Source organism: Scyliorhinus torazame, chromosome X (assembly GCF_047496885.1).
Source record: "Scyliorhinus torazame isolate Kashiwa2021f chromosome X, sScyTor2.1, whole genome shotgun sequence".
In the NCBI taxonomy this organism is placed as follows: Eukaryota; Metazoa; Chordata; class Chondrichthyes; order Carcharhiniformes; family Scyliorhinidae; genus Scyliorhinus; species Scyliorhinus torazame.
Window position 1 is genome coordinate 17,452,475 of NC_092738.1, and position 14,181 is coordinate 17,466,655.

General features: G+C 43.7%; 1 protein-coding gene across 11 annotated transcripts in view; it reads left to right on the forward strand.

Moving 5' to 3' along the window:
• Positions 1 to 9,343, forward strand: part of LOC140405457 (sodium channel protein type 8 subunit alpha-like) — a 381,151-nt gene extending 371,808 nt beyond the window's left edge. For all 11 annotated transcript variants that reach the window (XM_072493902.1, XM_072493907.1, XM_072493904.1 and 8 more), the window contains one exon: positions 5,886 to 9,343. In XM_072493902.1, the coding sequence (XP_072350003.1) occupies positions 5,886 to 7,045 (1,160 nt within the window). In that variant the 3' untranslated portion in view covers positions 7,046 to 9,343. The remainder of the gene's footprint in view (positions 1 to 5,885) is intronic.
• Positions 9,344 to 14,181: the final 4,838 nt, after the last annotated feature.

Sequence of the window (14,181 nt, forward strand, 5' to 3'; positions counted from 1 at the left end):
TTGACACTGCTATTGGGAGCCAAATGGCATTTAATGTTCTTGTACGGATATGCCTCACCTTAATAACCACAAATCACAATGTACATGCACTTGATAAAGAAGCAAAACTGTTAGATGCGATTTATACCTAATCCACCCACCAGGGAAACTCACGGGAACCTGTTCAGTGCTGATTTTACATGCCGTTGGAGTCAATTGGCGACTGATATTGAGCTGGGAGTAAAGCTGACAATTCCCACCCACAAAATAAAGTTAGAATGACCCCTCCCTCCCCCCACAATTTCTGTCTGAGGCGGCCATTGTGTTTCTACTCGTGTCTGTCTGTAATACAAGTGTTCTTGCTGGAATGTAAGCTGGAACGAACAATGTACAGAACACTTAGAACATAGAACAGTACAGCACAGAACAGGCCCTTTGGCCCTCGATGTTGTGCCGCGCATTGTCTGAAACCAAGATAGAACATAGAACAATACAGCGCAGTACAGGCCCTTCGGCCCACGATGTTGCACCGAAACAAAAGCCATCTAACCTACACTATACCATTATCATCCATATGTTTATCCAATAAACTTTTAAATGCCCTCAATGTTGGCGAGTTCACTACTGTAGCAGCTAGGGCATTCCACGGCCTCACTACTCTTTGCGTAAAGATCACTACTCTTTGCGTAAAGATCAAGCTATCCCACTCCCTGTCATTCTGGTGTGCTCCATGTGCCTATCCAATAACCGCTTGAAAGTTCCTAAAGTGTCCGACTCCACTATCACAGCAGGCAGTCCATTCCACACCCTAACCACTCTCTGAGTAAAGAACCTACCTCGGATATCCCTCCTATATCTCCCAGCCTGAATCTTATAGTTATGCCCCCTAGTAACAGCTACATCCACCCGAGGAAATAGTCTCTGAACGTCCACTCTATCTATCCCCCTCATCATCTTATAAACCTCTATTAAGTCACCTCTCATCCTCCTCCGCTCCAAAGAGAAAAGCCCTAGCTCCCTCAACCTTTCCTCATAAGACCTACCCTCCAAACCAGGCAGCATCCTGGTAAATCTCCTTTGCACCCTTTCCAATGCTTCCACATCCTTCCTATAATGAGGTGACCAGAACTGCACACAATACTCCAAATGTGGTCTCACCAGGGTCATGTACAGTTGCAGCATAATTCTTAAACTCAAGCCCCCTGTTAATAAACGCTAAAAACTTACTCAATGGCATTACTTATACATGTAAGTGAGTACATTTAGTTATAATAAATGGAAGACTTCCAGAGTTAATTAAACTCTGTCTCCTTTACGGAACAAAAATGAATTGCTATTCAACAAAAAATTGCGTAGATATTTATAATCCAGAAGGAGCACTGCCAGAAGTTATACATGGTCATCCTTAGATGCAAGTCTTCTCGAACATGTGAAGGTTTTTGGTGTGTAACCTGATGATAGTCCAGGTCTGCAGTCATCAATGCTGTGTGAGAGTTTCGACTCCATTCTTCTGTGGGACTGACATCAATAAACTGTTAGTAACTCTTCATGATATAGGAGTTGACAGAAGTAACCAGCGTGTAGCAGACTATTGTTCAGAGCCAAAGGAGGAAACCATTGTGATGCAGATCTAGACAAAATCATTTGGGGGGGGGAAAAGGCTCTTTCATAGCCAGTGAAAATTCCCTTTGAGAAGAGCAGGAACAACTTTCCTCTTTGTATTTCACATTCCGTACATTCCACTGGGAATTCCCCCGATTTGGAATGGTACCCTTAAATTCAGGGAGGTTCAATCGATACCTACGGTGACTGAGGCCGAATATTCAGTTCTGGGAAGGAGTGGAGAGCAGCACCATCTCAGAAACCCTGCATTCTGTTGCTGAGGCAGAATGGGATTTTTTTTTCCGTTCACTACTGCAGTCCTGATTCCTTCATTTTACTTTCCCAACTGAAAGATGACATCAACGGAGGTTCAACAACACTGAAAGTGATGAAATTATCCTCAGCTACCTCTTTTGATCATCATATTCCCTTTGACCTCCAAGAGAAAACATGAGCAAGGGATTGGGCATCCACCCCCATGACCAACACAATTTTTTTCCCCCTGGTCTTGATGGAAATGAAAAGCCACACACGCACTGGGCTGCGGTTCCGCAGATTGTTGCACCTTACCCAATTGGTCATTCTTCATGCGCGAGTCAGGAGTTTTCATGTACTAAATTGTCGCTGGATAGATGACAGATGCATTTTCCAGTATGAGTCACTGGACAACAATCAAGAGCGGGTGGCACAGTGGTTAGCATCGTTGCCTCACAGCGCCAGGGATCAGGTTCAATTCCGGCCTTGGAAGACCGTCTGTGTGGAGTTTGCACGTTCTCCCCGTGTCTGCGTGGGTTTCCACCGGGTGCTCCAGTTTCCTCCCACAGTCCAAAGATGTGCAGGTTAGGTGGATTGGCCATGCTAAATTACCCCTTAGTGTCCAAAGATGTGCAGTTAGGTGGATTGGCCATGTTAAATTGCTCTTTTGTGTCCAAAGATGTGCAGGTTAGGTGGATTGACCATGTTAAATTGTCCCTTAGTGTCCAAAGATGTGCAGGTTAGGTGGATTGGCCATGTTAAATTGCTCCTTTGTGTCCAAAGATGTGCAGGTTAAATTGTCCCTTAGTGTCCAAAGATGTGCAGGTTAGGTGGATTGGCCATGTTAAATTGTCCCTTAGTGTCCAAAGATGTGCAGGTTAGGTGGATTGGCCATGTTAAATTGCTCTTTTGTGTCCAAAGATGTGCAGGTTAGGTGGATTGACCATGTTAAATTGTCCCTTAGTGTCCAAAGATGTGCAGGTTAGGTGGATTGGCCATGTTAAATTGTCCCTTAGTGTCCAAAGATGTGCAGGTTAGGTGGATTGACCATGTTAAATTGTCCCTTTGTGTCCAAAGATGTGCAGGTTAGGTGGATTGGCCATGCTAAATTACCCCTTAGTGTCCAAAGATGTGCAGGTTAGGTGGATTGGCCATGTTAAATTGCTCTTTTGTGTCCAAAGATGTGCAGGTTAGGTGGATTGGCCATGCTAAATTGTCCCTTGGTGTCCCAAGATATGCAGATTAGGTGGGGTTGTGGGTATAGGGCAGGGGATTGGGCCTAGTTAGAGTGTTCTTTTGGAGGAATGGTGCAGATGGTCCGAATGGCCTCCTTCTGCACTGTAAGGATTCTATGATGCTAAAGAGATGCAACTCAAAATTAATTTTTCCCTAGCCTAGGATGGCAAGGTCTTAAATCAGTCAGTACAGACCAGAACATGGGCCCCTTCCAAGTCTGTGCAGCTCATTTTCTTACACTGAGACTTGTCATTAAACCACAACACAAAAACTGCACATCGTCAGATTTTTGGAGTTTGCACTCCAAGGTATAACACATTCCAAATCATTTACTTCCTGGAAATTGACACAGATGCAGTCCAGCATAAAGAGGGTATGGAACAAATGAAAAATTATGGAGAATAAATATGCAAAACATAAGAACTTAAGAACTAGGAACAGGAGTAGGCCATCTGGCCCCTCGAGCCTGCTCCGCCATTCAATGAGATCATGGCTGATCTTTGTGGACTCAGCTCCGCTCTCCGGCCCGTACACCATATCCCCGAATCCCTTTATTCTTTAGAAAGGTATCTATCTTTTTCTTAAAAATGTTTAAAGAAGGAGCCTCAACTGCTTCACTGGGCAAGGAATTCCAGAGATTCACAACCCTTTGGGTGAAGAAGTACCTCCTAAACTCAGTCCTAAATCTACTTCCCCTTATTTTGAGGCTATGCCCCCTAGTTCTGCTTTCCCCGACCAGTGGAAACAACCTGCCCGCATCTATCCTATCTATTCCCTTCATAATTTTATATGTTTCAATAAGATCCCCCCGCATCCTTCTAAACTCCAATGAGTACAGTCCCAGTCTACTCAACCTCTCGTCATAATCTAATCCCCTCAACTCTGGGATCAACCTAGTGAATCTCCTCTGCACTCCCTCCAGTGCCAATATGTCCTTTCTCAGGTAAGGAGGCCAAAACTGAACACAATACTCCAGATGTGGCCTCACCAACACCTTATACAATTGCAGCATAACCTCCCTAGTCTTGAACTCCATCCCTCTAGCAATGAAAGACAAAACTCGATTAGCCTTCTTAATCACCTGTTGCACCTGCACACCAACTTTTTGCGACTCGTGCACCAGCACACCCAGGTCCCTCTGCACAGCAGCATGTTTTAACATCTTACCGTTTAAATAATAATCCATTCTGCTGTTATTCCTCCCAAAATGGATAGCCTCACACTTGGCAACATTGAATTCCATCTGCCAGACCCTAGCCCATTCACCTAACCTATCCAAATCCTTCTGCAGACTTCCGGTATCCTCTGCACTTTTTGCTTTACCACTCATCTTAGTGTCGTCTGCAAACTTTGCCACATTGCACTTGGTCCCCAACTCCAAATCACCTATGTAAATTGTGAACAACTGCGGGCCCAACACTGATCCTTGAGGGACCCCACTAGTTACAGGTTGCCAACCAGAGAAACACCCATTTATCCCCACTCTCTGCTTTCTGTTAGTTAACCAATCCTCTACCCATGCTACCACTTTACCCTCAATGCCATGCATCTTTAGTTTATGCAGCAACCTTTTGTGTGGCACCTTGTCAAAAGCTTTCTGGAAATCCAGATATACCACATCCATTAGCTCCCCGTTATCTACTGCACTGGTAACGGCCTCAAAAAATTCTACCAAATTAGTCAGACACGACCTACCCTTTATGAACCCATGCTGCGTCTGCCCAATGGGACAATTTCCCTCCAGGTGCCCCGCTATTTCCTCCTTAATGATAGATTCCAGCATTTTCTCTACAACCCAAGTTAAGCTTACTGGCCTATAATTACCCGCTTTCTGACGACCTCCTTTTTTAAACAGTGGTGTCACGTTTGCTACTTTCCAATCCTCTGGGACCACCCCAGAGTCTAGTGAACATTCTGGGCTTTTTGTGGGCATTCTGCTGCATTACTATTTCCAATTCCCTTCCACGTCGAGTGGTTACACTTAAGACAGACTTTTGTCCGTTTCCAGAACGAGTCATTCCCGGAACAGGTCGCCAGTCTGTCACTCGAGGCTTATAGCTTGAGAGGCACCACTCCACATCAAGTCTGGCTGACCAGGAGTCTCTCCCGCTCTTACCGCCAGTTTAACATGGCCAATTTAACATGGCCAATCTTACCGTGTGTTTGGAAGGATTTACAGGTTGATACTCAACCTGTTTGGCCGTGTAATGAACGCATCTTCCTTGGCCATCAAGTCCTGGAGTGAGCCTCGAACCAGGAGCTTCTAGCTCAGAGATAGGGACACTAACCCACTGTGCCACAAGACCTATTCAGCTGCATAGATTATTGTAAATCAAAAAATATTAATGCAAAACAGCACCATGCAGTCCGAAGTTGTTCCACATTTTTGCGCACATTTTTAATCACGAAAAACAGTGGGCTAATTCTTTGGGCAAAATTGTTGAACGTTATAATTGTTTGACTGCATGTTAACCACCAATAGTAGTGCAATACGTCAGGCTGAAGACAGCTCTAAATCTGTAATGTTACTGAGGTTTACAGTCCTATCTGTTTCCTTAATGAAATGTGATGTTTCATCATGAACTTAATGATATGAAGTGAGGAAATTAATAAACAGTAGCTAACTGATTTGAAAGATACGTCTGCCAAGTCTGACCTTATTTCATTAGTTATTCACAGGACCATGTTTCATGATACATTGGGCTTTTGTTCCGGTGCAACATCGTGGGCCGAAGGGCCTGTACTGCGCTGTATTGTTCTATGTTCTATTACTTTAAAGTGGTAACATTAATAAAATCTCTTCTTTTCCTCAGGAATGTTCCTCGCTGATATAATTGAGAAATACTTTGTGTCGCCGACGCTTTTCAGAGTAATTCGATTGGCTCGAATTGGTCGTATTTTGCGTCTGATCAAAGGAGCCAAAGGAATCCGAACGCTATTGTTTGCCTTAATGATGTCTTTGCCTGCCTTGTTCAACATTGGGCTTCTGTTGTTCTTGGTCATGTTCATCTTTTCCATATTTGGAATGTCTAATTTTGCATACGTCAAGAAGGATGCTGGTATCGACGATATGTTTAACTTTGAAACATTTGGCAACAGCATGATCTGCCTGTTCCAGGTCACCACATCTGCCGGTTGGGATGGTTTACTCTTGCCAATCTTAAACAGACCACCAGATTGTGACCTTGAAAAGGAGAACCCAGGCACTGCTGTTAAGGGAGACTGTGGCAATCCGAGTGTGGGGATATTTTTCTTTGTTAGTTACATCATCATATCCTTTTTGATTGTTGTGAACATGTACATTGCCATCATTCTGGAAAACTTCAGCGTGGCAACTGAGGAAAGTGCGGAGCCACTCAGTGAGGATGACTTTGAGACATTCTACGAGATTTGGGAGAAGTTTGACCCTGACGCCACACAGTTTATTGAGTATAACAAGTTGTCTGACTTTGCTGATACCTTGGAAGCACCTCTTCGAGTTCCGAAGCCCAATCACATTGAACTCATTGCCATGGACCTGCCCATGGTGAGCGGTGATCGGATTCACTGCTTGGATATCTTGTTCGCATTCACCAAGCGCGTCCTTGGTGAGGGTGGCGAAATGGATGTCCTTCGGCAGCAGATGGAGGAGAGGTTTGTGGCGTCCAATCCCTCCAAGGTATCCTACGAGCCAATCACGACCACCCTCCGGCGCAAGCACGAGGAAGTTTGTGCCATCATCATTCAGCAGGCTTATAGGGCACACTTGGCAAGACGAAAAGTCATCCTGAAAGGACGGGTTCCCTGTACTAAGTCGGGAGGGCATGCAAATGAGAATGGCAACACCAATCAAGAGAAAAAAGAAGGATCTCCCTCCACTGCATCACTGCCATCATACGACAGTGTAACTAAACCTGAAAAACAAGAAAAAGATCGAAAGGGCAACGATAAAGGCAGAAGCAACCAAAAAGACATCAGGGAATCTAAGTTGTGAAAAAAAATTCCATTTGCAAGCAAATGTTGTTTACAGACTTAAAAAAAAGTATATAGATATATATATATATATAAATATATATATCAATGCAGAACAGTGACCCAATTTCTAGAACAAAAAGAACTCTCATCTAGAGATCTATACCAAACATAATCTGCTTACAATATAAAGTTGTTGCCTAGATGGCAGTGACCTTCCCCTGTCATGACACTAGGACCCTGTACAGCAAAGGGGATTCAATAAGCTCCAACAGGTGGTTACTGCATCTTCATCTACTTCAGCAGTCACTACAGTAAAAGACAAACTAAATGGCTGCTAGGATCAGGGGGTCAGACAGACAGATTTTATTTTCCCATTTTATTTCACTCTTTCAGACAAAAAGAAAAATAATACCAAGGTTTGTTTGACCATGCAAAATAATGGTTGCCTGAGCAACTGTAACATGTAGCCCATGTCATTTTTAGTCACGGTTCCTTTCTTATATCTGCATATTTTTCTACATGGGCTTCATGTTGTTTGGGGATAAGGGGAGGTAAGTTTTTTTTTTTTTTTTTCGGACTGAGGGGGACTTGCTCAGGCCGATTCCAAAAAAAAAAAAAAATGTGCTTGTTCAATGCATAGAAATGATTTGCATGATAGCATGCTGTGATCAGAAATCATGCATGTAGAATCATAGACCACAGACACAAGTACTTTGTCCACCTAGTGGTTTTGTCTGGTGGTTGAGGCGGTCCACTGTAAAACATACACTATATTGGGGGACAGCCTAATATCATGCCCTTCACAAGTATTTACAAACTCTTTAATGAATCATTCATCCAACCTCAGTAGAAGTTAAAAAAAAAAAGGGGGTTGTGTGTATGTTTAATAGCTAATGTTCTGAACATACAGCCATTGTTGCACATAAACTGCTGCTCTGTATCTTCCTTAAAGGGGAAAATTAAAATACACGAATGGCTTTGTTGTATTTAAATTTCAGTGTAAGCCAAAACTAGGGCTTCGAAGATCGTTCATTTGTATCTTGCAGTATTGATTAATCACCTTCATATTGCAGAGTAGACATTTTATACAGAGATAAGGAATGCTGTGTACATGGCAATTTATCTCTGGAGAAATTTTTGGGTACTGGATATAGGGTATACGTAGCACCAAGATGTGTATTAATCCGAGTTGATACAGTTTTTGACTTTCTAATACCTTTAAAACAATGAACATTTACACCTTCATCCGCGATGGTTTGCAGTTGGCACTTTGATGCATGTTTTTCTTGCTTCTGTAGTTACATATACTGTTTTTTCTCTAATACTCACATTTGTTTAAAAAAAAAAGAATCAAAAAAAAGAGGAAGAAATCGAACTAGCACGACGGGCCACAGTGCTGAGTGCAAGTGGCAAGCCGTGTGGCTTCATTTCATTTCACATATGGTCATCCTGTGACAGATGACAACTGGATGAGGAGTCATGACTTTCCCTCTTTAGCTTCCCCGATTAGAATATGATGTATAAAAAAAAAAGTCATGCATATATGTACAGGCTATATTGTAAGCAGCACAAATGCTGAAAGGTGTGGTTGGAATTTTTAAGAGAATATTATAAATATTGTAATATATCATTTTATTTTATTGGCATGCATTTTTTGTAAATACAACAAAAAAGAAAATGACAAAATTAAACCGAATGGCTTCAGGCTGATGCCATTGTCACAATTGTTATTTTGGATCCATTGATACTTTTTCATTTGTTAACATCCCAATTCTTGATGCAGAATGGCAAATTGTAAAGACGACAAATCTGGAAAAAAAAAACCCACTGTTCTCTGTGCAATAAACCCATTTAAGACCAATTCTGTTCAGAATTAGATTTTTCGCGCTAATTTGCAGAGATCCGAAACTGGCAAACGGAAGAGTAGGCGGCAAAAAAAAAGACAATAGTGCATTAGAAAGCAGCAGCATATTGTGGATGCATTTTGTTCTTGTTTCTGTTTTTGCAGCAAAATCCTTGATGTCGTCCAGTGTCCATTTCGGGGCTGATGGGCTCACAATAATTGCCTGTTCTTACCTAACTGCTCTGAATGGAATCAATAGAATGGGGTCATAAGAGCAAAGAACCAAACCACATCCTGGTTTTCATTTTATGCTACACAGATGTGAACTGTAATTTTAAAATCTTAGTAGTAAACTTGACTAGTAATGTGTTAGTGAAATGCATGGTGGATGATGCTAATACCCAAACAATGATGGTTAAAGCTACATTATTAATACAAGTCTAAAGAATAAATATTACACTTTTTACTCTACCAGGTTGAGGCTGTCTTGGTGTGGATTTTTGTGTTTAGTTCTTTTTCTCGGGGGGGGGGGGGGGTCTTGTTTCCAGGGGGTACTGTCTTCAGCGAAACGGGTTTTTTGCTTGGCGCAAAACCCAACCCCCCCCCCAACATTGCATTGTGAAAACGTGAGCTGCTTATGGCAAACCATGGTGTGCCGGTCTTGTGTCTGCTTCCTCACCTTGCCTTTTTCCTGCAATGAAGACAGTGCCCCTGAATCCCTAGCTGGCTCCAAACCCCATTGCTGCACCGCCAATTACGACAGGAGCCTTCAGCTTCGAAGTGCCCCTTTTTGATGCCCCAAACATGAAGGAAGATGGGTCAGCTGTTATTTGTATCCTGCCCATTTTAGGGGCAGAAGCATTTTGAAAAAAATGTAGTTCTCTCAATGGGCGCCATTGGCGAGGCTGCCGTTTATTGGCCATCCCTAATTTCCCCTTGAGAAGGTGGCGGTGTGCCACCATCTTGAACCGCTGCAGTCCCTGTGGTGTAGGTACACCCACAGTGCTGTTAGGGAGGGAGTTCCAGGATTCTAACCCGGTGACAATGAAGGGCCAAAATGCCTTCCTAAATATGCCACTGCGAAATTATTGACATGATCTTGGGTGAAGTAAACAATGTATGCATTGTACTGAACCGATCTTCAAAAATGGTTGCGGTTAATCTTAAAGGAGGTTTCTGGCTCAAAAGGCACCGTTGAAAGAAACACTCTTAAATACTGCAATGGGCTTATTTTACTGCTGTGACTAATGTGCAGTCTAGATTGACGAGATGGAAGTCTCTCCCTGAGGGAAATGAGTTTGGTGGAGGGGGGTCTTCTGCTTGTGGTGATCCATTGACACAAAACTGGCCATTGTTCAGGTCTAATTGGCACATTCATTGCCAGTCAGGGAGACGATATGAATTGCTAAGTGGATGCAAATTGTCACAATGCAGTGGGGGGAGTGCTCTGAAATAATACGGATGGGGCCCATTCCCAGGTCGAGGGAACATTGTTTTGCATCTGGCTGTGCTCCAACCTGATGCTGAAATGCTTGATGCTGACACCAAGTGACCAAAGGGGTAAAACTCTTCCACTGCTCCTGACTGGCATCCGTTTCTTCGAGCACAAAGTTGGCCATTTCCCTACTCCCGCCAAAGCTGAGTTTTGCTAATCCTCACACACTTCCAGTTGTTCAGTGCCAAAACAATGCAAGCAAAGGATTCCGAGTCAACAATGGAAAATAAACTGAAAAAAAACTAAATACGCCAAAGGTGACTCGACAACTCCCGCTGCCAGCCAGCTATTGCGGATTATGTGATGGAGCTTGGCCTACAATATTGTCAGGTTTCCCGGCAGGGCCTCCCAACTGAGAATACGAGATTGCAGAGTCACCCCCAACTTAATGGCAATACTGAACTCAAATCCACCGATTTTATTTTCACATTCAGTGTGCTTTGCGACAACATTGGTGTGTTGGGGTGAAACCCATTCCGACGTGGCTCAGTTGCTAGGGTTATCGCCGCTCGAGTCAAAAGGTGATGGGCCCTCGTTCCCTGACTTGGGCTGAACACCTCGACTGGTACTCTAGTGTTGAGGGTGTGTTGCGTTATCGGGGGTGCCAACTCTTGGATGCAATGCGCCCTCCGGCTCATTTAGGTGGATGTTAACTATGGCGCTAATTCAAGAAGAGGAGGGAGTTCTGGTGGCCGGGCAACATTCCTTCCTCAATACGAGCCAGCCGGTCGCAGTAACTGCTGCTTGTGGGACCTTGCTGTGCGCAAAATGGCTGCCGGAATGTCCTCTGTCGCAACAGTCACTGCAACATATAGTAACTCATTGCCGGTGGTGTTTTGAGGTACAATCGGGCGCTAAGTAAAAGCAAGCTTTCTTTCACCTCCCCTGGTCACCACCATTCACACCTAAATCTATCCCATAACATTACATCACGATGACATTCTGAAACACAGCCAGTTTCAACACTTCTCACACTTATTGATAACACGTATGGACGTTTTTGATGCTGCTTAATCTGCTGAGAAATATGAAGCAATGTGCTCCTTTTTTTTTGCTTTTGTGTTACCCCACCCCCCATTAGAAGATGTAGGCTGCCAATTAAGAGGGAAATACTGAGGGAGTACGATGTCCCTGGTACTATCCAAAGGAAAACCAGGGTTCTCTCAGTGTCCCAGCCAAAATTCCTTCTGTTCCTGTCAAAAACAAAAGTCACTCATGTCTGCTGTATGTGGGCCTTCAGTCTGCGCAAACCGCTGCTGCTATATCATAATGGCTGCCTTCGGAAGCAATTAATTTGAACGTGAAGCACTTTGAGCGACATTTCCGAAAAATGCAATCTCGCGTTCTTCGTAAAAGCAAACCCGTCTTTCTTCCAATTCGTTATTGACTAAACGTGCCCCGTAACGAGGGAATGCTGCATTTTCAGGGATGCAATGCAATGGTAAACCAGAGTGTCTGCTTGTCTGACTGGTTTGGGTGCATGGTGAACAGGTCCTGCGGGTATGGTTCAAACAAAAGCCTCCTTCGAGCGTCAACCTGCTTTAGGAATCATTTATTTTCTTGATGTGGAGATGCTGGCGTTGGACTGGGGTGAGGACAGTAAGAAGTCTTACAACACCAGGTTAAAGTCCAACAGGTTTGTTTCGAATCACTAGCTTTCGGAGCACTGCTCCTTCCTCAGGTGAATGAAGAGGTATGCTCCAGAAACATATATATATAGACAGATTCAAAGATGCCAGACAATGCTTGGAATATTTTCTTGACAGCGGTTGAGAGCATACTGGGCGCAAAATTGGCTCCTGCATTTGCCTACATTGCAGCCACTGCGCTCCCGAGTAATTCATTGCTTCTGAAGCACTTTGAGAGGTTTTTGACAAGTGTGATGAGGGACATATTAATGCAATTCTTTTACCCATTCATTATTGCCTAAACAGCACAGTAATTCACCCAGAGTCTGAACCGCGACGGGATGCGACACGATGGCGCGTGAACAGCCAGCATCTGGTTTTTTGATCATGATTATCCGACTGAGGAAATTCAACAATATGGCCCATCCGTTTTTCCAAATATTGCTACTGTGGTATTTCGAATTTACGCGGTTCCGTGAGTGCGACGGTCTGTCAGCACCCCCACCCCCCCCCCCGCAGGACTCCAGCCCATAAAATCTAGGCCATCGGTCCTGTGAGGCACTGAGAGAAAACGCGCGCTGTCGGCGGTCCCCTTCCGTCAGGGTGTCAATAAGTCTCGGCTGCCCCTTCCCGGTCAACGGTGGTGTTTTGAGGTACAATCAGGCGCTATGTAAACGCAAACCGTTGCTTGTGGGCTTTCGCTCTGCGCAAAGGGGTGGCTGCACTTGCCCGAGTAACAATAGTCGTTTTGTTGCCCATGAATTGGTCTGGGACGTTCAGGACAGGTGCTTCTAAAAAAAAAGTATTTTTTTCTGCAATTTTGACAATCCTTCGCAGCGCTTGGCATTATGGCATGCAATTCTTAAAGGGAGCTGCTGATACTAAGATGTTATACCTTGACAATGGGTTAACAGTACTGATGGTTGGGTTTGCTGATAAACTGTGGTGCAGGATTGAAGAGAAGCCTATCATCTTACTATTTGTCACTCAGTATTGGCTTTTAATTACCATTTGCTTTGTTCTCTCTGCACTTTTGCTTTCAGTATTTTCCCCCTCTATGATTAATGTGCCTTCTAAGCTTCCCCTATCTTGGGTAAAGGTGTAATCTGTTAGTTGCACAGACCGATATCCCAGCTTAATTGGTCTGTGTTGAGTGAATGATGCCACCTGAATGTTGGTAGCTCAAAGGTTGGCTTCAAGAGTACACGGGAAAGGGAGGGCAAGGTTGGCTCCGGTTCCAGATTGTTACCGGATGATTTCTCCTAGAAAGTGCACATCTGGTGGTGACTGAGGGATACTGTGATGCTGCTGCAGCCAAATAGTCTGGTTGCACTCACTAAGCTGGCGCTTGAAGATTGGCAGCTGGATCAAGGTAGTAGTGGGCACCTGTTATTCTTAGGACAAATAGGCAGGACAATTTTGGGAGAGAAGGGAACTGATTTATTGGAAATGAGGAAATATATTGTTTTCTGTGGTTTATTGGCTGTCTTCTCTGATCTATGGATCTTGCGCCTTGGGATTGGACATTGAGGATGTTCAACAGGTACGTTATTAAATTTCGGGACCGATTAATCAGTCGGTTTATGTTCTTGGCGGTGTCATTTCCTCACACTCGTCGCTTCGCCCCCCTCAACTACAGGAAGCAGTCTGATGGCCGGTTCTAAGTTAAGAATAAAATCCCGTAATTAAGGAAATGGAGGGGAATGAAATTTGTGCACTTTGTTCACAAGAGGATGACACTTGGGCAACAGTTCATGCAACAAAATGATATTCTCCTTGTGTTAACACACTGCTCTCCGAAATGGTAAAAACAATTGGTTAGATTGCCTCTAATGTACCACTGTGTGTTATACTCGTGTGTGCTAGAAAAAAGGTAATACAATAAATATAGCACTTTCTTCATGCTTATTTTTAATTAAAGTCACATGTCTCACCTCTGGCAGCCACATGCCTTCTGGCCAAGGTAAGTCACAATGTAAGATCAGAAGTGTTTTGAAACAGGCAATAGTCCTGAAGAAAAGGGGCAAAAGTAATAGGTTTCAAATGATCTTCGCATTTCTGGATTTGAACCCAGTCCAGATTGATGGACAAAAGCTTCCTCCCTGATATTTTCTAGACTCCATGTTGAAATGATAGCTTTCCTCTTTAGGTTAAAGCCTATCAGCAGAGCTGGTCATCTCAAACCATTT